The following is a 15,984-nucleotide window of genomic DNA, read 5'->3' on the forward strand; positions in this document are numbered from 1 at the left end:
TAGATTTGACAGACCCGAGTGCGTGCGTTTTTTAGTACAGGGGGTAAGTACAAGGGGGAAGGCTGGAGCGGAAAAAGAATCAGACACCTGTGGGAAGTAGAAAAACAGAGTTTTTTTCTCTTGTAGCTAGATGATTATGAAGTGGATTGGGAGGTGTTTTCCGAAATAGTCAAAGCGGCGCACACAGAAGTGTACCCAGAGTGCTGTCTGTACTGTGAAGAAATAGCAGATTGGCAAAAATGCGGTTGCCTGAGATGTGAGGAGGAGGAGACGGCTGAGGGAGCGAAAAGCATAAGAGGGGATGAGCCTGTGACAGACCAGAAAGTGGAGCCCATTTATGAAGAAATGCAGAGTGTACACGGTATCCAAGAGCAGCCAGAAGTGCATGAGGAAGACGGCACAGTACCAGGACTGCTGAAACAAAAAGTGTCGCAGTGCATACAGACTCTCTACCCTAATGTGAGTATTGAGACTAGGGGAAACGGGGAAAACGGAAACAGGGTATAGCATACTGGGCGGCTGTTTTTATTTTGCAGATGGCGGAGCTGAACTATGTAGCGGTGGCTGAGGAGGTCAAGGAGAACAAGTTTGATCCTGACTGTTGCAGATTTTGCAACCACATAGCATATTGTCAAGAAGTCCCCTATGATGAAGATGATGAGGGTGCCAGAGCAGATTGTGAGGACTCAGGGGATGAACCAGAGGATGCTGTCCCCATAGAGGTTGGGGAAATAGATCCAACATTGGATGTTTCTGATAGTGCAAAAGCGACAGACCCGGTGAAAGAAGGCGTAAAGCCGCGCATTCAATACCTGGTCCCAGATGTAAGTACGAAAGAAGGAGGGTCCTGGAAGAATGTAGGGTGGCTAGAGAAGCAATTCTAAAATGTTTTTCTTTTTCCTATTCCTGCAGCCAACAGATGTGCTGATCGAGTGTGCTCTACTGGATGAGGTGCTAGCGAGAGGCCCGGTTGGGGATGGTCCGGTCAGCTTTGAGTATGAGCATCCCCCAAAGCCCCGTGTAGGGAAGAAGCTGAAAAAGAGGAGACCTAAGACGGATTACTGCAGTGATACCTGTTGTGATTCTGATTATGTAGATGACTCGGACAGACCGCGCCTGGACTTCTGTCATTATAGTTGCTGCAACTCTTCTGATGAGTGGTCGTTAACAGAAACTGATGATAATAGCGATATTGAGAGTGAAAATGTCGAGCAGGGGGTGCAAACTGATGGTGTCACACCCAAGGTGCCCCCCGTCCCCACTCTACTGAATGAGGAGACAATGTGGGGCCCTGCTGGGGATAGCATAGAGAGCTCTAAAGATGAGCATTACCCACAGCCCTCTGTAGGGAAGAAGCTGAAAAAGAGGAGACCTCTGCTGAGTTACTGCTATGAAAATTGCTGCTATTCTAACAGCTCAGATGATGAGTGGAGACCATATGCGCCATACTGTAATCTTAGTTGCTGCAAGTCTTCTGATGAATGGTCGATAACTGAAACCGATGATAGTGATTTTGAGCCTTTAGGAACACCAGGGGGGAGAAAAGGAGATCCCGAGTTGCGGGTTGATGGAGCAGCACCCGAGACTATGACCAGAGAAGGAAATTGAAGGGGGGGGGGGTGGAGTTGTGGTTGAAAGCCCACAATCTGTACACACTTTAATAAAATGCCTTTTCCAAGTGTAAAAGCGTTGAGTCGGTTCATGATGCCTCAAGAGACGGTATTAAAAGGGATTTACTATAATCCGGGGGGAGCAGGTAGCTTTGGGGGAGCAGAATCCCTCTTTCGAGAGGCTTCTAAGACTAGTAAAACACTGACTAGAAAGGATGTGCAAGCATGGCTTTTGGATCAGGATGCGTACACGTTGCATAAGCCAGCAAGAGTTCATTTTAAAAGAAACAAGACCTATGTTGGTGATGTGGATGAGCAATGGCAGGCTGATTTAGCAGATATGCAACAGCTTTCTAAATACAACGGGGGGTACAAATACATTCTAACGGTGATTGACATTTTGTCTAAATACGCATGGGCAGTAGCACTGAAAGACAAGACAGGGGCTGAAGTATCAGCGGCTTTTAAAAATATATTCGAGCAGGGCCGCATTCCGTGCAAGTTACAAACAGATAGGGGGAAAGAATTTCTTAATAAAAAAGTGAGCAATGTACTAAAACAACATGGGGTTCACCACTTTGTGACCAACAATGAAGTCAAGGCAGCGGTGGTTGAAAGATTTAACAGGACTTTAAAGTCAAAGATGTGGCGGTATTTCACAGCCAATAATACTTATAGATATACAAATGTGTTACAAGAGCTTCTAAAAGGGTACAATCACAGTTTTCATAGAACTATTCAGGCACGCCCCATAGATGTTAACGCATCTAACTCTCTCCTGATATGGAGGCGCGTTTATGATCCCTCCTTTCAAAGAAAAGAAACAGATACCACGTTAAGAAAAGGAGATCACGTGAGAGTATCGAAAACTAAAGGCACTTTTGAGAAGGGTTATGAGCAGACATTCACCGATGAAATTTTCATAATAGAAGATATCACAAGGAGAGGCGAGCGGCCCTTATTTCACCTAAAAGACTTTGATGGTGAACTATTAGTAGGGAGATTCTACCCTGAGGAATTGCAGAAGATTAATGCTCGAGAGGACAGGACATACAGGGTTGAGAAAATTATTGCTACACGAACTAAGAAGAAAAAGAAGTATCTTTTAGTGAAGTGGTTAGGCTGGCCACCTAAATTTAACAGTTGGGTGCAGGCTGACGACATAGCAGGCCACTATGGGGGATGACGGTTTTTACATTACACTCCCTAGCAATGCGTCTATGGACTTATTTCCCGAAAATACCAGCGCCTCTTTCACAGTGCGGCTGTTTAAGCCACTTGATTTGCGGGGAGAATGGGAAGTGGGGCTGGTTGAAATTCAGTATCCTCGCAATTGGTACACATTTAGCCAGAATGCATCATTCAGGATTTCTGAAGGTGCCAATAGCAATGAGTATCATGTGCGTTCAGGCTATTATTATGACCTGCGCAGCATATCAGATTTTATGAATACAGCCGTCAGAAGACAGGCTGGGACGCCCCCTGATCTACAATTCTATTTTGATCCAACGTGTGCAATGCTCAGATTTAACGGGCTTGATATTTACACCGTCACAATGAGTGAAGAATTAGCCCATGTGATGGGGGCACCCCCTAATGTTCCGATCAAAAGAATTTACAATTGCGGAGATATTACAGGAGGGATTAATACCCTGTACCTGTACACTGATATCATAGAACATCAGTTAGTGGGGGACACAGCGGTGCCCCTTCTACGGTGTGTTCCTGTACAGGGGAAGCACCATGACTTTATCACGGTCACATATGACGAGCCTCACTATATTCCAATCAATAAGCACCACATTGAAACCATCCGCATAGAAATAAAGACGGATCAGAATCGGGCCGTGCCATTCCGCTACGGCAAGGTGATTGTGAGGTTGCACATACGCCCACGGAAGAAATGGTGATCGTGAAAGACTATGGAGACCCCGCGATGCTTAGGAGATATTACCAATCTCAGGCGGGTTATGGCCTCCCCGGGTTCCACGGGGCACCCGTTATGTATGGAGCGGGGGTGGGGGGGATTTTCCGGCGCCTTTTTCGAATGGCAGTGCCACTTTTTAGAAAAGGGGTGGATATTGTCAAGCCACACCTGAAAACCGCTGCGCGTAATATCGCTCAAGATGTTGTGAGCCGCGTGACTCACGGCGTTATGAATAAACTGGCCCCCCAGGAGGGGTCGGGCTTTCTATATCTTAAAAGAAGGGGAGGGCTGAAAAGAAAAGCATCCAGCACACGCAGAGGCCCCCCAGGACCCATTAAAAGAAGGCGCGGGGGAGCTAAGAAACAGACAAATGTGAAGAAGGGGAGAGTAAAGAACAAGAAGAAGAAGGAGTCTCACAGGAGGCTCAAAGACGTACTATAAACGGCTATGGCTTTCATCCACTGCGGGTCGGAAGAGTGTGTAAAGTCCGAGCTCGACCTGTTCCAGATAGCCCCTACCCAGACCAGCATTGAGAAAAGCGTATATATCGAGGTTCCGCCCCTCTCGGCCCTCACGGGGTCAGCACCTCTAGAGTTTTTCATAGCCGGGAATGGTGAAGATTACCTCGATTTAAACAATACTCTCTTGTATGTGAAATGTAAAATTACTCAAGAAGATGGTACCGACATCGCACAGAATGCTAGAGTGGCACTGGTGAACTACCCAATTGCTTCCATTTTCAGTCAGCTGGATGTTACCCTAGGCGACCGGCTCATCAGCCAGAGTAACAACTGCTATCCCTACAGGGCTCTCATTGAAACAGTGCTCAACTACAGCTTTGAAACCCTATCTACCCAATTTTCTTCAGGCGGATTTTATAAGGATACAGCGAGTCTGATGGACAGCACCCTGCTGAACCAAGGTAACAAAGGATTTGCCAAAAGGGCGTTGCTGGCAGCCGAAAGCAAAACAGTAGACCTTTTAGGCCATCTCCACGCCGATATATTTTTTCAAGAAAAGCTGCTCTTAAATGGCGTGGATGTCAAAATCAAACTAGCTCGTAACAAAGACTCTTTCTGCCTGATGAGTGGCGAGGGGGCTGCTGTGCGCTATAAGCTCCACATGGATTCTGCTGCGCTCTTTGTGAAGAAAGTGAAAGTAGCCCCAGGCGTACGGCTGGCCCACGCTGAAGCTCTGCTGACATCCACAGCAAAATACCCTGTGGACCGTGTCGACATGAAGGTGTTCAGCATCCCTACCGGTGCCCGCGTGAGCAACCAAGACAACCTGTTTTTGGGACAGCTCCCCAAAATGGTGGTCATGGGGCTCGTGGACAATGACGCTTTCAGTGGCGCCTTCACCAAAAACCCTTTTCATTTCCAACATTACAACATTAACTTTGTAGCCCTGTACGTGGACGGGGAGCAGGTCCCCTCCAAGCCCTTCCAGCCCGACTTTGAAGCCGGAAACAACGTGAGAGAATACATGAGCCTCGTGCAAACAGCGGGGAAGCACCTTCAGGACAGGCCCCTCCTGGTAGATCGTGAAGAGTATAGGCACGGGTACACCCTGTTTGCTTTTGACCTCTCTCCTGATCAGGACTGCACCGGCCATTACTCCCTGATTAAAACCGGGAACCTGAGAGCAGAAATACGTTTTGCTGCGGCCCTACCACGAACCGTTAATTTGATTGTGTATGGGGTGTTTGATAATGTCATAGAGATCAACCACAACCGTAACGTGCTTTTTGATTACATGTAAGATGGACACAATCCAGTTATCCCAGGCCTTACTTGACAACCCGCGCACCCGAAAAACCTTCTTAGATGTCTTCCCCAGCGATCAACTTCCTGTTAAAAGAGTGGTTCGGAGGCCGGCATCTCTAGTGGTGAACACCCATCCTCACTACCTCCCCGGGGAACACTGGCTAGCAATATACCTACCAGACCATGTCACAGCAGAGTTTTTTGACTCTTATGGGAACTCACCCAGCAGCCGCCTCTTCCCCAAAGCCATCATGAAATTTTTAAACAAAAATTCTGAGGAGGTCCATTTTCAGCAGAACAGGCTCCAAGGACCCACATCTAACACCTGCGGTCACCACTGTCTGTTTTTTCTACATCAGCGCTGCAGAGGAGCCCCCTTTGACACGGTTGTGAAGATGTATTCCCCCAATCCCGAGCAGAATGACAGGATGGTCATGAGTTTTGTGAAAAACAGAGAGAATTCAAAGACTTTACAAAACATGTACACGCGGATTCAAACCTGTGTTTCTTGTACCCCTAATAAAACCCTCTGAAAAAATTTAACCGTGTCTTTTGTCTAAAAATACTCAGACAAAGGTTTACATTTCAAAAATATTTTATTCTTCGGTCAACCACTGTGCCGGTACCTCTTGTTTTTTCCTTTTTTTCTTTTTAGAAGAAGAAGCAGGGGGGCGGATTAAAACCGAAGGCTGGGGGCTTTTCAGGCCCTCTAGTATTTTTCTAGTAGCAGGGGTGCCCGCGACGGAAGCAGGGGTGTTGAGTTCAGCCAAAGCTGTCATAAACACATCAAAGCCTTTAGGTGGGGGTGCAGAAGAGGGAGGACGCGCGTGAGTAATAGCCTTGATGAGGTCGAGTAAGTGGCTACCGGCTACAGGCACTCCCCTGTAAAGAAAAGTTCCCCTCTCATCCCACGAGGCTATTTCACTGTTTTGACCCATCTTCTTCAGCAGCACACGAGCATTGTTCCTGTATCGGAGGGGCATATTGTCTAGTACCTCTTCAAAAACCGCGGCCTTTTTTTCATCGCTGCCTGCTGCTAACCCTGGTTGTGGGAGATACAGATTCAGCTTAGTTTTCTCTTCTTCTCCCATTCTGACATGGGTTAAATATTTCTGGAGGAGAGACCCGTACAGTTTGGCTTTCTCATATTCAGACAGGTCCCCTCTCTCTAGAACGGTCTTCATCTCCCTATCTAGAGAGTGTACAGCTGTGTGCCTGATGCTTTCACCCTCAGGGGGCCTCTGAATAGCTAGCCGATCTATTTGATGGCTCGGGACCAGGTACATCTTCTCAGCATGCTCCATCAGGAAGGGGTTAAAAAGCTGGTAATCAGGGGCAGAGCAAAACCTAGCAGGGATCCGATAAAGCCTCCCTGCTGCCTCACAAGCCGCTTCTTCTTTGTAAGAGGAGTTTTACCGCTGCTCAGGGATTTAATGATGCCTCGTTTTTTTCGCAGGACGTTCTTCTGACGCGGTGATAGGGGGATGATGCCTTTTAGGGTGTTTAGAGCTATTTCTCCAATAGCCTTGATTAGATCATTTGGGGCTGCACTCAGAATAGCTTTCCTTAGGCGAGGGGAAGATTTGGAGACGAGTTTCAGTAGCGCCCCGTTTCTTTTTAAGCACTCTGACATGCTTCTGCAATGGTCAGCCACCTCTCCTTAAAATGTCACAGCAGCTGAAAGTTAGCGCCTTTTGAACCCACCCGCTGTCTTTTTAATAACATAGGATGCAGGCAGGTCAGGGGGGAACATGCCAGTGCGCAACCTGTAGGGATCAGGAGTGGCTGCATTTAAATCCACCACCAGGTACCCAAAGGGCTTTCGTGTGGCATCCTCATAAGCTTCCATAAAGAAGGATGATTTACCGGGGTACATCTGGCGCGCTAGAGTTGCTATTTGTAATTTATCTCGGGGGTTTTTAAATAACACAATGTATTTCGCATTCAGGTTGATGGTGCGGCTACTCTTACCCTGGCAGAATAAATTTTGAACTATGTAAATGATACTCAGATTTCTATGGTGTACATACTTAGTAAACGCATTCTCAATTTCGGCGCTACCACACGCTGAGGCCATCAGATCATCCACAATGACTGTGTTTATTTTATTAGGAGGCAGCAGTTCATCATCATTCAGGCTTGAGGGCAAGCCCTCTACAAACTTTATAAAGGGGAACCGGCGCCGCAATTCTTCATACAAGGGTTGCCAGCAGGCATAAAACCACACAATATTTTCCGGCATGACAGAGAGTGTAGATTTTGCATTCAAAAGCAGATTTTTTATAAAATAACTTTTTCCGCAGTTGCTGGGACCGGCAAGGATGGCTGAGAAAGGGTGCAGCCACCTTGTATCCATATCAGTAACCGTAAGGTAGCGTCTTAAAGCCGTCAACAATCACACGTTTGTCATAAACAACCTTCTGAGTTTTCTTAAGAGCTTTTGTTTCAATGACAAAACGTTTTTTGTCTCTGACAATCCCCTGCTGCTGCACCACTATTTCACGGGGCTCAGGGTCTGAGACGTGGCCAAAAACCAAATCTTTCAAACTGTCAAAATTAATCTTTTCACCATTGGCGGCATTCAGAGTTATTCCCTTTACCTTCAGCACCGCCTCTCCCCCTGACAGCTTGTACCCGTAGGTCTTAGGGCCTGCTGAAACAAACTCTGTTATATGCTGCTCTGGGGGCACCTCACTCGTGAGTTCCCCGAGATAATCCCCCAAGGGGGGGCTCCACTCCCCATTCCTGGTCACAAATATAACAGAGTCTGTGTCGTGGTACAAGCAGCGCTCCTGCAGTTTGTCTAGCAAATTGTAGAGTTCTAAGCGCGCATATGCAGTTGTGAAACAGGCTATGTAGACATTGGTGTTTGTAGATGTAGTCAGCCTGCCTTTAGAGTATTTCCATGATACACACGCAGCTTCCTCACTTATAAAGCTGCATGATGACACATCGTGATTGTCTGAAAATACCAGCTGGAAGAAACGGTCAGGATCTCTCACAATTTCAGTATTTGCCAAGTTTGTTCTCTGAGCAAATTTACCCCACAGAGAATTAAGAAACAGTTTGGCAATCTGACGCTTGGCGGGGTTCATCCCTATGTGATCAGAGCGCAAAAGGACCCCCTCCTTTTTATAAAAATCAGCAATATACTTCTCTCTGTCCTCATCTGTCACACACCACTCGGGATAGCCCGATGATTCCTGTTTCTGACGGAGGTGCTTTTTTATGTATTCTGAAAACAACCTGTCAGATTTTTCTGCAAAATGCCAGACTTCAAAGATTTTGACTATCCGATAACCCTTTACCAGAGCTACCTCCAGTTCCACAGTACACCACGTTCCCTCAAGGGCTCTCTCCTCATCACTATGGGTACACGGTTCCTGCTGCTTTATATCAGCACACGTGCGGCACAATGTAAAAAGGAGTTTCCCACCCCCCTTAGAAGGTAACACTGGGAAGAAGAGGCCCCTTGGGGGATAAACTCTAACCTTAGCAAATCCAAAATAATCTGTGAGAGGTCTGAAATTGTCCTGAATGATCTGCGGATGCCCAACAGGGTACAATTTTGTTGCATTAACAAATGGGTACAAGCTGGTAAAATCGTAATAGTGTATCTGTTCCCCAGGTGCCGGCTTGTAATAGAGGATGATTGCATTAGTACGGCCACCAAACAGGGCGTCTCTGGGAACTAGCGGCTCTGGAAACTGCATGGCTTTAAGAAATTCTCTGACAGACTCATCAGTGTTCTTTAAATGGTTCCACTCATGTTCCCAAATACTTCTGACTTCAAACTGACGCCTTTTAAGATCATCAGACCTGCGGCAGGTTGCATTGTAAAGAGATTCAAACGTTGTGCCTGTCATCCTGTTAATCTCTGATGGATTATAGCACTGCACACACCCGTGCCAAAAGCAGCCATGAAATTCAAAGGCAGTTTTCTTATTATCTATGACCGCATAGCCATCTAGATGGTAAGAGCCTACCTGAACTTCGCCACCCTTTAACGCGTGACGTATTTGGATATTTTCACTGTATTCGGTGTACATGAGCCATTGGACCGATGCAGTTGAAAATCTCTTCACTATGCGGTGATAGTCATCTGGGGGTGGAATAGCGATGGTACCGGGGGCCAGGAAGTTAAACCTGTACATTGCAAGACATACCCCTGCAAGAGTGAGGTACTGAAAGGGATCTATAGACTGGGCCCCCTTTTGAGTCATACTCATAATTTCAGATCTATACATGGTGCAGGCCCGCTCCAAAATTTCAACATCTTGCTGACAATAAAATGCTAACTCTTTTTGAAAATCAAACGTTGCTGTTCTGTTTTCCTCATACCATTTCAAAAAATCGGCCTTGTCCTTGGGCATCATGTGATCCACACCATAGTATTTTACATCGGGTAATGGTCCTACATAGGCTTGATTTTCAACAGTGTTAAAAAAATGTGGGAAATGACCCTTGCATCCCTTGAACCCCAGGGCTTTGGGAAGTTTAGAGAGTGCCATAGGCAGGTGGTTCAAAGAATCTATGAATTTTATGTCAAGACTAGTTATTGTTACACACATCAGCTTTCCCCCCATGGCTACCAGCTGGGGATCAAGCTTCTCCATGATGAGCTGCTTAACGATAAAGTAGGAGTCATAGCCTTTGGCATTATGAGCTATGAACGTGCAGTGTTTGAATGTACTATCTGTGGTGAATGTTTTAACAAATTGATAAACGCATGTTTCACCTTTAAACTCCCAAGACTGACCAGATGCTGCCCATTTGGGGTCCTCTTTAAAAGCTCGAGCGTGGACATGGTTAGGAATATGTTCCCCTGTTTCTTGCATGCATTCAAAATCATAAAAAATGTAGTGCGTCGAGCATGCAGGCTCTTTAAGAGGTTCTATGTAACATAGGTGGTAATCCTCATTTTCCGCAAGGTTCGCTTTACAGACTTTACAGGCCCTCCCGTGACACTCTTTGAACTTATGCTTCACATCAGTATAAGACTTGCATTTCTTACACCACTCCCTAGCTGGGCACTCCACCTCATTTATTCTTGCCAACGCGCAATGTCTTTGAAAGCATGCTTCTGAACTGCAGTACATGCAACAGTGTGGACATTTCTTTGCAACCCCCAACTCATTCTTGCAGTCTATGTTTGTGCACATTCTACAGTACCTAGAACAATTGTGTTTATGACAATATAGGGTATGACAGTGTCCACAGTAATTTCGTGCACCCATCAATGCTTTAGCATTCCGCACACCGTAATAATGATCCGCATGTAACAGGACGAAGAACGTATTTGGATACCGCGGTTCCTGTGTTTTAAAGATCCCCCACCCCTTATCAGAACATGTAACCACATGAATGTTGACTTTTAAATGGTTTTCAATACATGCTATATCATTGAGCCCCACCCTTTTCTGATCCGACCACCCTAGATCTCTGTGCAATTTTCTGGCAGCATTTAACAATTCTGCGTCTGTGGGCTGCCCTTTTGCCATAACAGACAAGAGACCACCTGCAAAGCAGAGGTTGTGGTGCTCACTGTTGAAGTCCACCAGAAATTGCCTCTTTTTTTCAATAATAGAGCTATAAGGGATAGACTTGATTGAGCGGCGCCCACCCCCCCGTGGAGCTTTTACAATGGTAGCTACTAGGCGTAATGTGCTGTTACCCAGAATCTCCCTGTTGCTCTGGAGCAAGGCACTAATATATTCAAGGAACTCCCCTGCACTTAGTTCATTCTTTTTCTTCTTAAATGAATACAGAGCATTTTCTAACCCACCACCCTCTAAGCGCAACTGAACATAGTCCCCATCTTCTATTCGCCCGTTCAGTTCATCCAGAACCTCTTGAATGCCTCTGAATAGTGCTGCAATAGCCTGGGGGAATGAGTTCACCCTGTCTAAATTAACAAAACGAAATTCTTCACTAATCATTAGTGACCTGTATCTTTCAAAAGGCCTCTCCCAGGATCTGACACGCTCCACATGAACCCCCGCATCCGGTGAGTTGTCATCTTCCTCTAGAGGTGGATTATCCCTCTCAGTTGGGGGTGTCTCTAGAGGAGATGCTGCAACTTCCTGTGACAGGGGTTGTGAGCACTGTAGGGTAGAAGATAGCCCCCCGGCATCCCACACACTTTCTTGTTCCTGCATATGGTGTGGAGAGGGTGGAGCAGCACCTCTGGCATCCTCATCTCCCCTGGGGTGGGGGGAAAGGGCCTGTGGTCCCCCGCGACCCCCTTGTAATGAATTGTCATTACAGGCAGAATAGTTGTTACCGTTTTTAATATCAGGTGTATATTTGCCACATAGCTTGCCGAGCTGTATTTCTTCTTCAGCCACGGACTGCTGTGCTTTCTCCAGAATCAGCTTTTTCTCCTTTAGCCTCTTGAGGCCGTCACAAAGTCTCTGGCTGTATTCAAAAAGCTTTTTGTAACGCTCCTCAATATTTTGTGGAGGGTCGGGCTTCTTCTTCTTAGCAGGTGGTACTCCTTTAGCACTCGACTCTGGCTGTCGTCTCAGGCTGTGAGCTGTACTCCTGCGTCTTTGGCCACCCGGGGGCACAGCAGCTGATGTATCTAGAAAACAAAAACACATTATTGCCTCCCCCGTGGCTATCTAGCATAACTCTCAGACCCCTGTTAAGCTGAGACTTACTAGGGGCTGCTGTAGGAGTCTCTGTCGCTGCTACTGGCATGGTGCTTCCCTCTGAAATAATTTCTGTAAGAGAGCGGGACGGGGTTAATCTAGCTGTGTTGATACAGCTTTATAGTATATATTAGTGAGCGGTGGGATTTACCTATCTCTTCACTGAAGAAAGTTGGGCCATAGGCGTGGACCTCTGCTTGCACATCTGTAGTGCGGCGGGTGCTGGCTTGTTGAGCAGCTATGGGGCGAATTTATATAATCACAGCCACTTCCCTCAAAAAATGAATCCTAGAACACACACAAATTTTGCAATAACTTTTACAATGAAAGGCTGTGTTAGAAAAGAGCAGTGTGCAGCATTCAAAGTAGAGCACAGGTTGTTATCAGACCCCTATTTGATAAACAGTTGGATAAAGAATGAGCGGTTAATGCCCCCCTTCGAAACATAGAGACAGAGGTGTGAATTATATCAGTTTCATTAACAGAGCTCATATACACAATAGTTGTAGGAGAGTGCTAGATTTAAAAAGTGTAGTTATAAGCAGGAGTGGAGAAACAGTATTCTGGCAGCAGTGTAAAACCCCTCAGCCCTTTCTCAGTTTGGAAAAAGCATGCTGATTTAAAAATTCACCTTCAAGATCATCCAGAATGTGATGATGGTCGCTCATAATTTGTCCTTATTAAAAATGGAAAAATACGTAATATTAGAATCCCTTCTAAGAATTGTTAGCCCATAGATACTCACCAAGGATGGCTTGTTACCTTCTCTCTCTTCTTGGCGCCCAGGGGTAGAAAGCGTGTGTAAAAGCTGTGCCGTCTGCGCGGTTTTTAAACCCTTCAGATCCGTACCCGTCATACCCCAAATCTTTGAAGAACGGTTGAAATATGGTGCTTTTCTTTTATGGCACCCCCCATAATATGGAGGAATCAGCACATTTTCCCCTTATCTTTTGAAAACAGACTGTTGCCGTGTTCTGTCTGGTGGTACCAGAATCAGATTTTTAGGATGCCAGAAACATTCCCTTTTGGGGACTTGTAGGAGATGCGAACAGGATCAACTGAATAATTCTACACAAATAATTCTATCCCCGGTGTTAAATAATGCATAGAGGCTCATAGATTTTGGGGGGAAACACTGTTGTTTTATGAAGATAAACTCCCGAAAGCTTATACCCCACCACAAATTTTGTTAGTCTCTAGCTGACATAGGCCTACAGCTATCTTCTAAAAGCCCTCTGTCAGTATTTTTACACGAGAGGGCACTGTTCATCAAGTATTCTTGAGTAACCTCTACTTCATCCCTGGGCCCCTGCATCTGGGGTCTTATCGCATATATCATGGGTATGTTTTTTACAACTTTGGTATGGTTCTGAATTGATGCTACCAGGCATTTAAAGTAAACAGAAGCGTTATTTTCCCACCGCTGTCCAGCTTTCCAGCCCCAGAACCCTTTGGAATTTGTGTGAAAGTAATTATAACAAGTATTTATTGGGGGGGGGGTGTCTTGTAAAGATCATGCTTTTGTAGTGTCATTTTTACCACTGTTTTACAGCTGCCCACCCCAGAACCCCTTGGAATCTGTGTGAAAGTGATTATAACTAGTATTTATCGCGGGTGTCTTGTAAGAACATTCTTTTGAATTGAACTTCTTGTGCTATTACAGGACCATGCTTTAAAATCACTAATTTAAAAAGAAATTAAAAAGTAAAAGGATTGGAAATGTTGCAAATTGTTACATTTTTCAATAATACTTCTCAGCAGAACAGTGAATCTTTGGAAAAGACTTAAATTCTTCATCATCTGTAGGCAGACAATGTTCTGATGGTAAGACAAAGGGAATAAACGCATTTAAACTGATTGAAAAGCAACTTTATTTATACAAACACGGGCTACATTCTACAGTCTCCTTATCTTTTTGGAGACATACCCGGTGGTTTCTGTGATGGTAAGACAAAAGGCACGAACACATTTTTAAAAATTGAAAATGGCTTTGTTTTATATCAGGCACAGGCTACATCCTGATCTCTAAGACTGGTGCACATATACCACAGTAATTCAGTAAGGAGTTATGATGTGTGAATTTCTTTCTAATAATCTTCATAGCCAGATCTACATAACGTTGTTTGCACTGCTTTAATAATCCATTTAGAGCATCTTGTGCATTCTTAGCATTTTGAATCGCTTCTATATACCTGCCTAGCCGTTTAATATGCCCCTCATTCATTGTAAAACAATGGATACTTGTGGCTAGCAGTGTTATGGTATAGAGCATGGGCCCCATGGAGAGTTTAGTAGATACATATTTCAAGTTCTGGTTATAGAAATCCTCTTCCCATGTCAGGCAATCGTGGCCCAGCTGCGCGGGGATATCTTCAACACATCCTGTACATTTAAAAAACATTATCTCGCTGAAACAATGGTTCAAAATGGAATATGAAACAGCTTTGACTACTTCATTCATTGCAGATCTTCTATTTTTAGGGTTGACATAATCCTCTTGAAGGATGCCCAGTTCAAAATATCTATCCACACTGTCGTGCAGGGGCCATATCAGGCCAGGGGTATCTGAACGGCAGCATTCCTAGAAGAATTTACAACAGAGTGTTTAGATCATGCTTTTACAGTCTGCAAACATATATTTGGGTGAGCCTTGTAAAATTAGAGCATACGTACCTCTATTATAGTTGTAGCCTGCTGGGTTGTTGAAAGGCTGCCCTCAGGGCTGCCTCTTTTGTTCATATTAGGTTCAGCATGGTCATTTTCTACAGTCCTTGGCGGTGAACCAAACAGACGCTTCACAACCGACATGCTGCCATCTCCTTTGCGGGACATCTTGACATACATTCTTTTGAGGGCTTTACGCTTCACCTCGGGCACTGGTTCAGCCATTTCAAGCGTGTTTGTAGGGGTGTTCTCCATCTTGCACCAGCAAGAACAGCCGCAGAAGAAGCTGTGATCGTCCTGCTGCTCTTCCATTTAAAGACCAGGCTCCCCTGCCATCTCACCGCTCATTGGCGCATTTAAACAACATCCAGGAGGTAGGGCCAGTCATGACGCGTGCATAGCAGCGTCACATGAGCCCCTCAGGGGACCTATACAGAGACAGGGGGCTAGGGCCGTCAAAAACCATTTCTGGGGGTTCGGGGGAGCGAAATGAGGGGTCACATGAACCAGCTAGGCTCTTCTAGGGAGCAGGGGGCTGGTCTGCCCCCCAATTTTCCACCCTAGCACCCCATAAACTCAAAACTCTTTCCTATTGGTCCACAGGGGCAGGCGGGACCCTGCTAGGCCCTTCCTGTCAGGTGGGGTACTGCTTCCGGGGTCTAGAGGTGGTACTTCCGGGTCTAGAGGCGGGACTTCCGGGGTCTAGAGGTGGTACTTCCGGGTCTAGAGGTGGGACTTCCGGGGTATAGAGGCGGGACTTCCGGGTTATAGAGGCGGGACTTCCTCCCAGAAAGGGGCGGGGCACCTGTCACTTTTTGTTATGACATGAGGTACCCCCCTTATTCTTCTTCTGGTATTGACATATGAGGCCCTGTGTGGACTGGGACCAGCGTATCTATGACACCGTCTCTTCCCATATATTCCCCAGAGGACACTCCAATCAGGGGACAAACAGCTGTTGGTGATCCCTGGCCCCAAGGAGGCCCGCCTAGCCTTGACTAGAGCCAGGTCCTTTTCGGTCCTGGCTCCCACCTGGTGGAACGCTCTCTCTGCTGAAATCAGGGCCTAGCAGGGCCTACTATCTTTTCACCGGGCCTGCAAAACAGAGTTGTTCCACCAGGCATATGGCTGAGGCTGGGCCTCCACCGGCCTGGAAAAAAGGGTTGTATAAATCTTAACCCTCCCTGTGAAGGCTTTTAAGTGTGCTGTTTTTAATGAACATGAATTTTTAATTGTATTTTTAATATGTTGTTATCTGCCCTAAGCCCGCTCGCAGGGAGGATGGAATACAAATTTGAAATAAATAAATAAATAAAACAAATAAACCCTATGTCATTCTCTTATAGCACTAATGCAATGGCTGA

At 45.9% G+C, this 15,984-nt stretch overlaps 3 protein-coding genes across 3 annotated transcripts; 2 read left to right on the forward strand and 1 right to left on the reverse strand.

Moving 5' to 3' along the window:
- Positions 1-256: 256 nt before the first annotated feature.
- Positions 257-1,608, forward strand: LOC129335095 (uncharacterized). The gene is made up of 3 exons (XM_054987558.1): positions 257-459; positions 537-824; positions 913-1,608. The coding sequence occupies exons 1-3, from the start codon at positions 346-348 to the stop codon at positions 1,606-1,608; spliced, it is 1,098 nt and encodes a 365-aa protein (XP_054843533.1). The 5' UTR covers positions 257-345.
- Positions 1,609-3,984: 2,376 nt separating this feature from the next.
- On the forward strand, positions 3,985-5,298 carry LOC129335096 (uncharacterized protein F54H12.2-like). Its single transcript, XM_054987559.1, has one exon. The coding sequence runs from the start codon at positions 3,985-3,987 to the stop codon at positions 5,296-5,298; it is 1,314 nt and encodes a 437-aa protein (XP_054843534.1).
- Positions 5,299-13,895: 8,597 nt separating this feature from the next.
- Positions 13,896-15,208, reverse strand: LOC129334926 (uncharacterized). Its single transcript, XM_054987307.1, has 2 exons — positions 14,630-15,208; positions 13,896-14,537 (listed from the first exon to the last, which is right to left on the reverse strand). The coding sequence occupies exons 1-2, from the start codon at positions 14,930-14,932 to the stop codon at positions 13,968-13,970; spliced, it is 873 nt and encodes a 290-aa protein (XP_054843282.1). The 5' UTR covers positions 14,933-15,208; the 3' UTR covers positions 13,896-13,967.
- Positions 15,209-15,984: the final 776 nt, after the last annotated feature.

This window comes from Eublepharis macularius, chromosome 8 (genome assembly GCF_028583425.1).
Source record: "Eublepharis macularius isolate TG4126 chromosome 8, MPM_Emac_v1.0, whole genome shotgun sequence".
NCBI lineage: Eukaryota > Metazoa > Chordata > Lepidosauria > Squamata > Eublepharidae > Eublepharis > Eublepharis macularius.

Excerpts from the sequence above, each read along its gene's own strand:
- LOC129334926 (XM_054987307.1), bottom strand. The coding sequence starts at position 14,932 with ATGGAAGAGCAGCAGGACGATCACAGCTTCTTCTGCGGCTGTTCTTGC. Across the intron at positions 14,538-14,629 it reads AGGCTACAACTATAATAGAG|GAATGCTGCCGTTCAGATAC; the intron begins GTACGTATGCTC and ends AAATTCTTCTAG.
- LOC129335095 (XM_054987558.1), top strand. The coding sequence starts at position 346 with ATGCAGAGTGTACACGGTATCCAAGAGCAGCCAGAAGTGCATGAGGAA. Across the intron at positions 460-536 it reads TACAGACTCTCTACCCTAAT|ATGGCGGAGCTGAACTATGT; the intron begins GTGAGTATTGAG and ends TTTATTTTGCAG. Across the intron at positions 825-912 it reads TTCAATACCTGGTCCCAGAT|CCAACAGATGTGCTGATCGA; the intron begins GTAAGTACGAAA and ends CTATTCCTGCAG.
- LOC129335096 (XM_054987559.1), top strand. The coding sequence starts at position 3,985 with ATGGCTTTCATCCACTGCGGGTCGGAAGAGTGTGTAAAGTCCGAGCTC.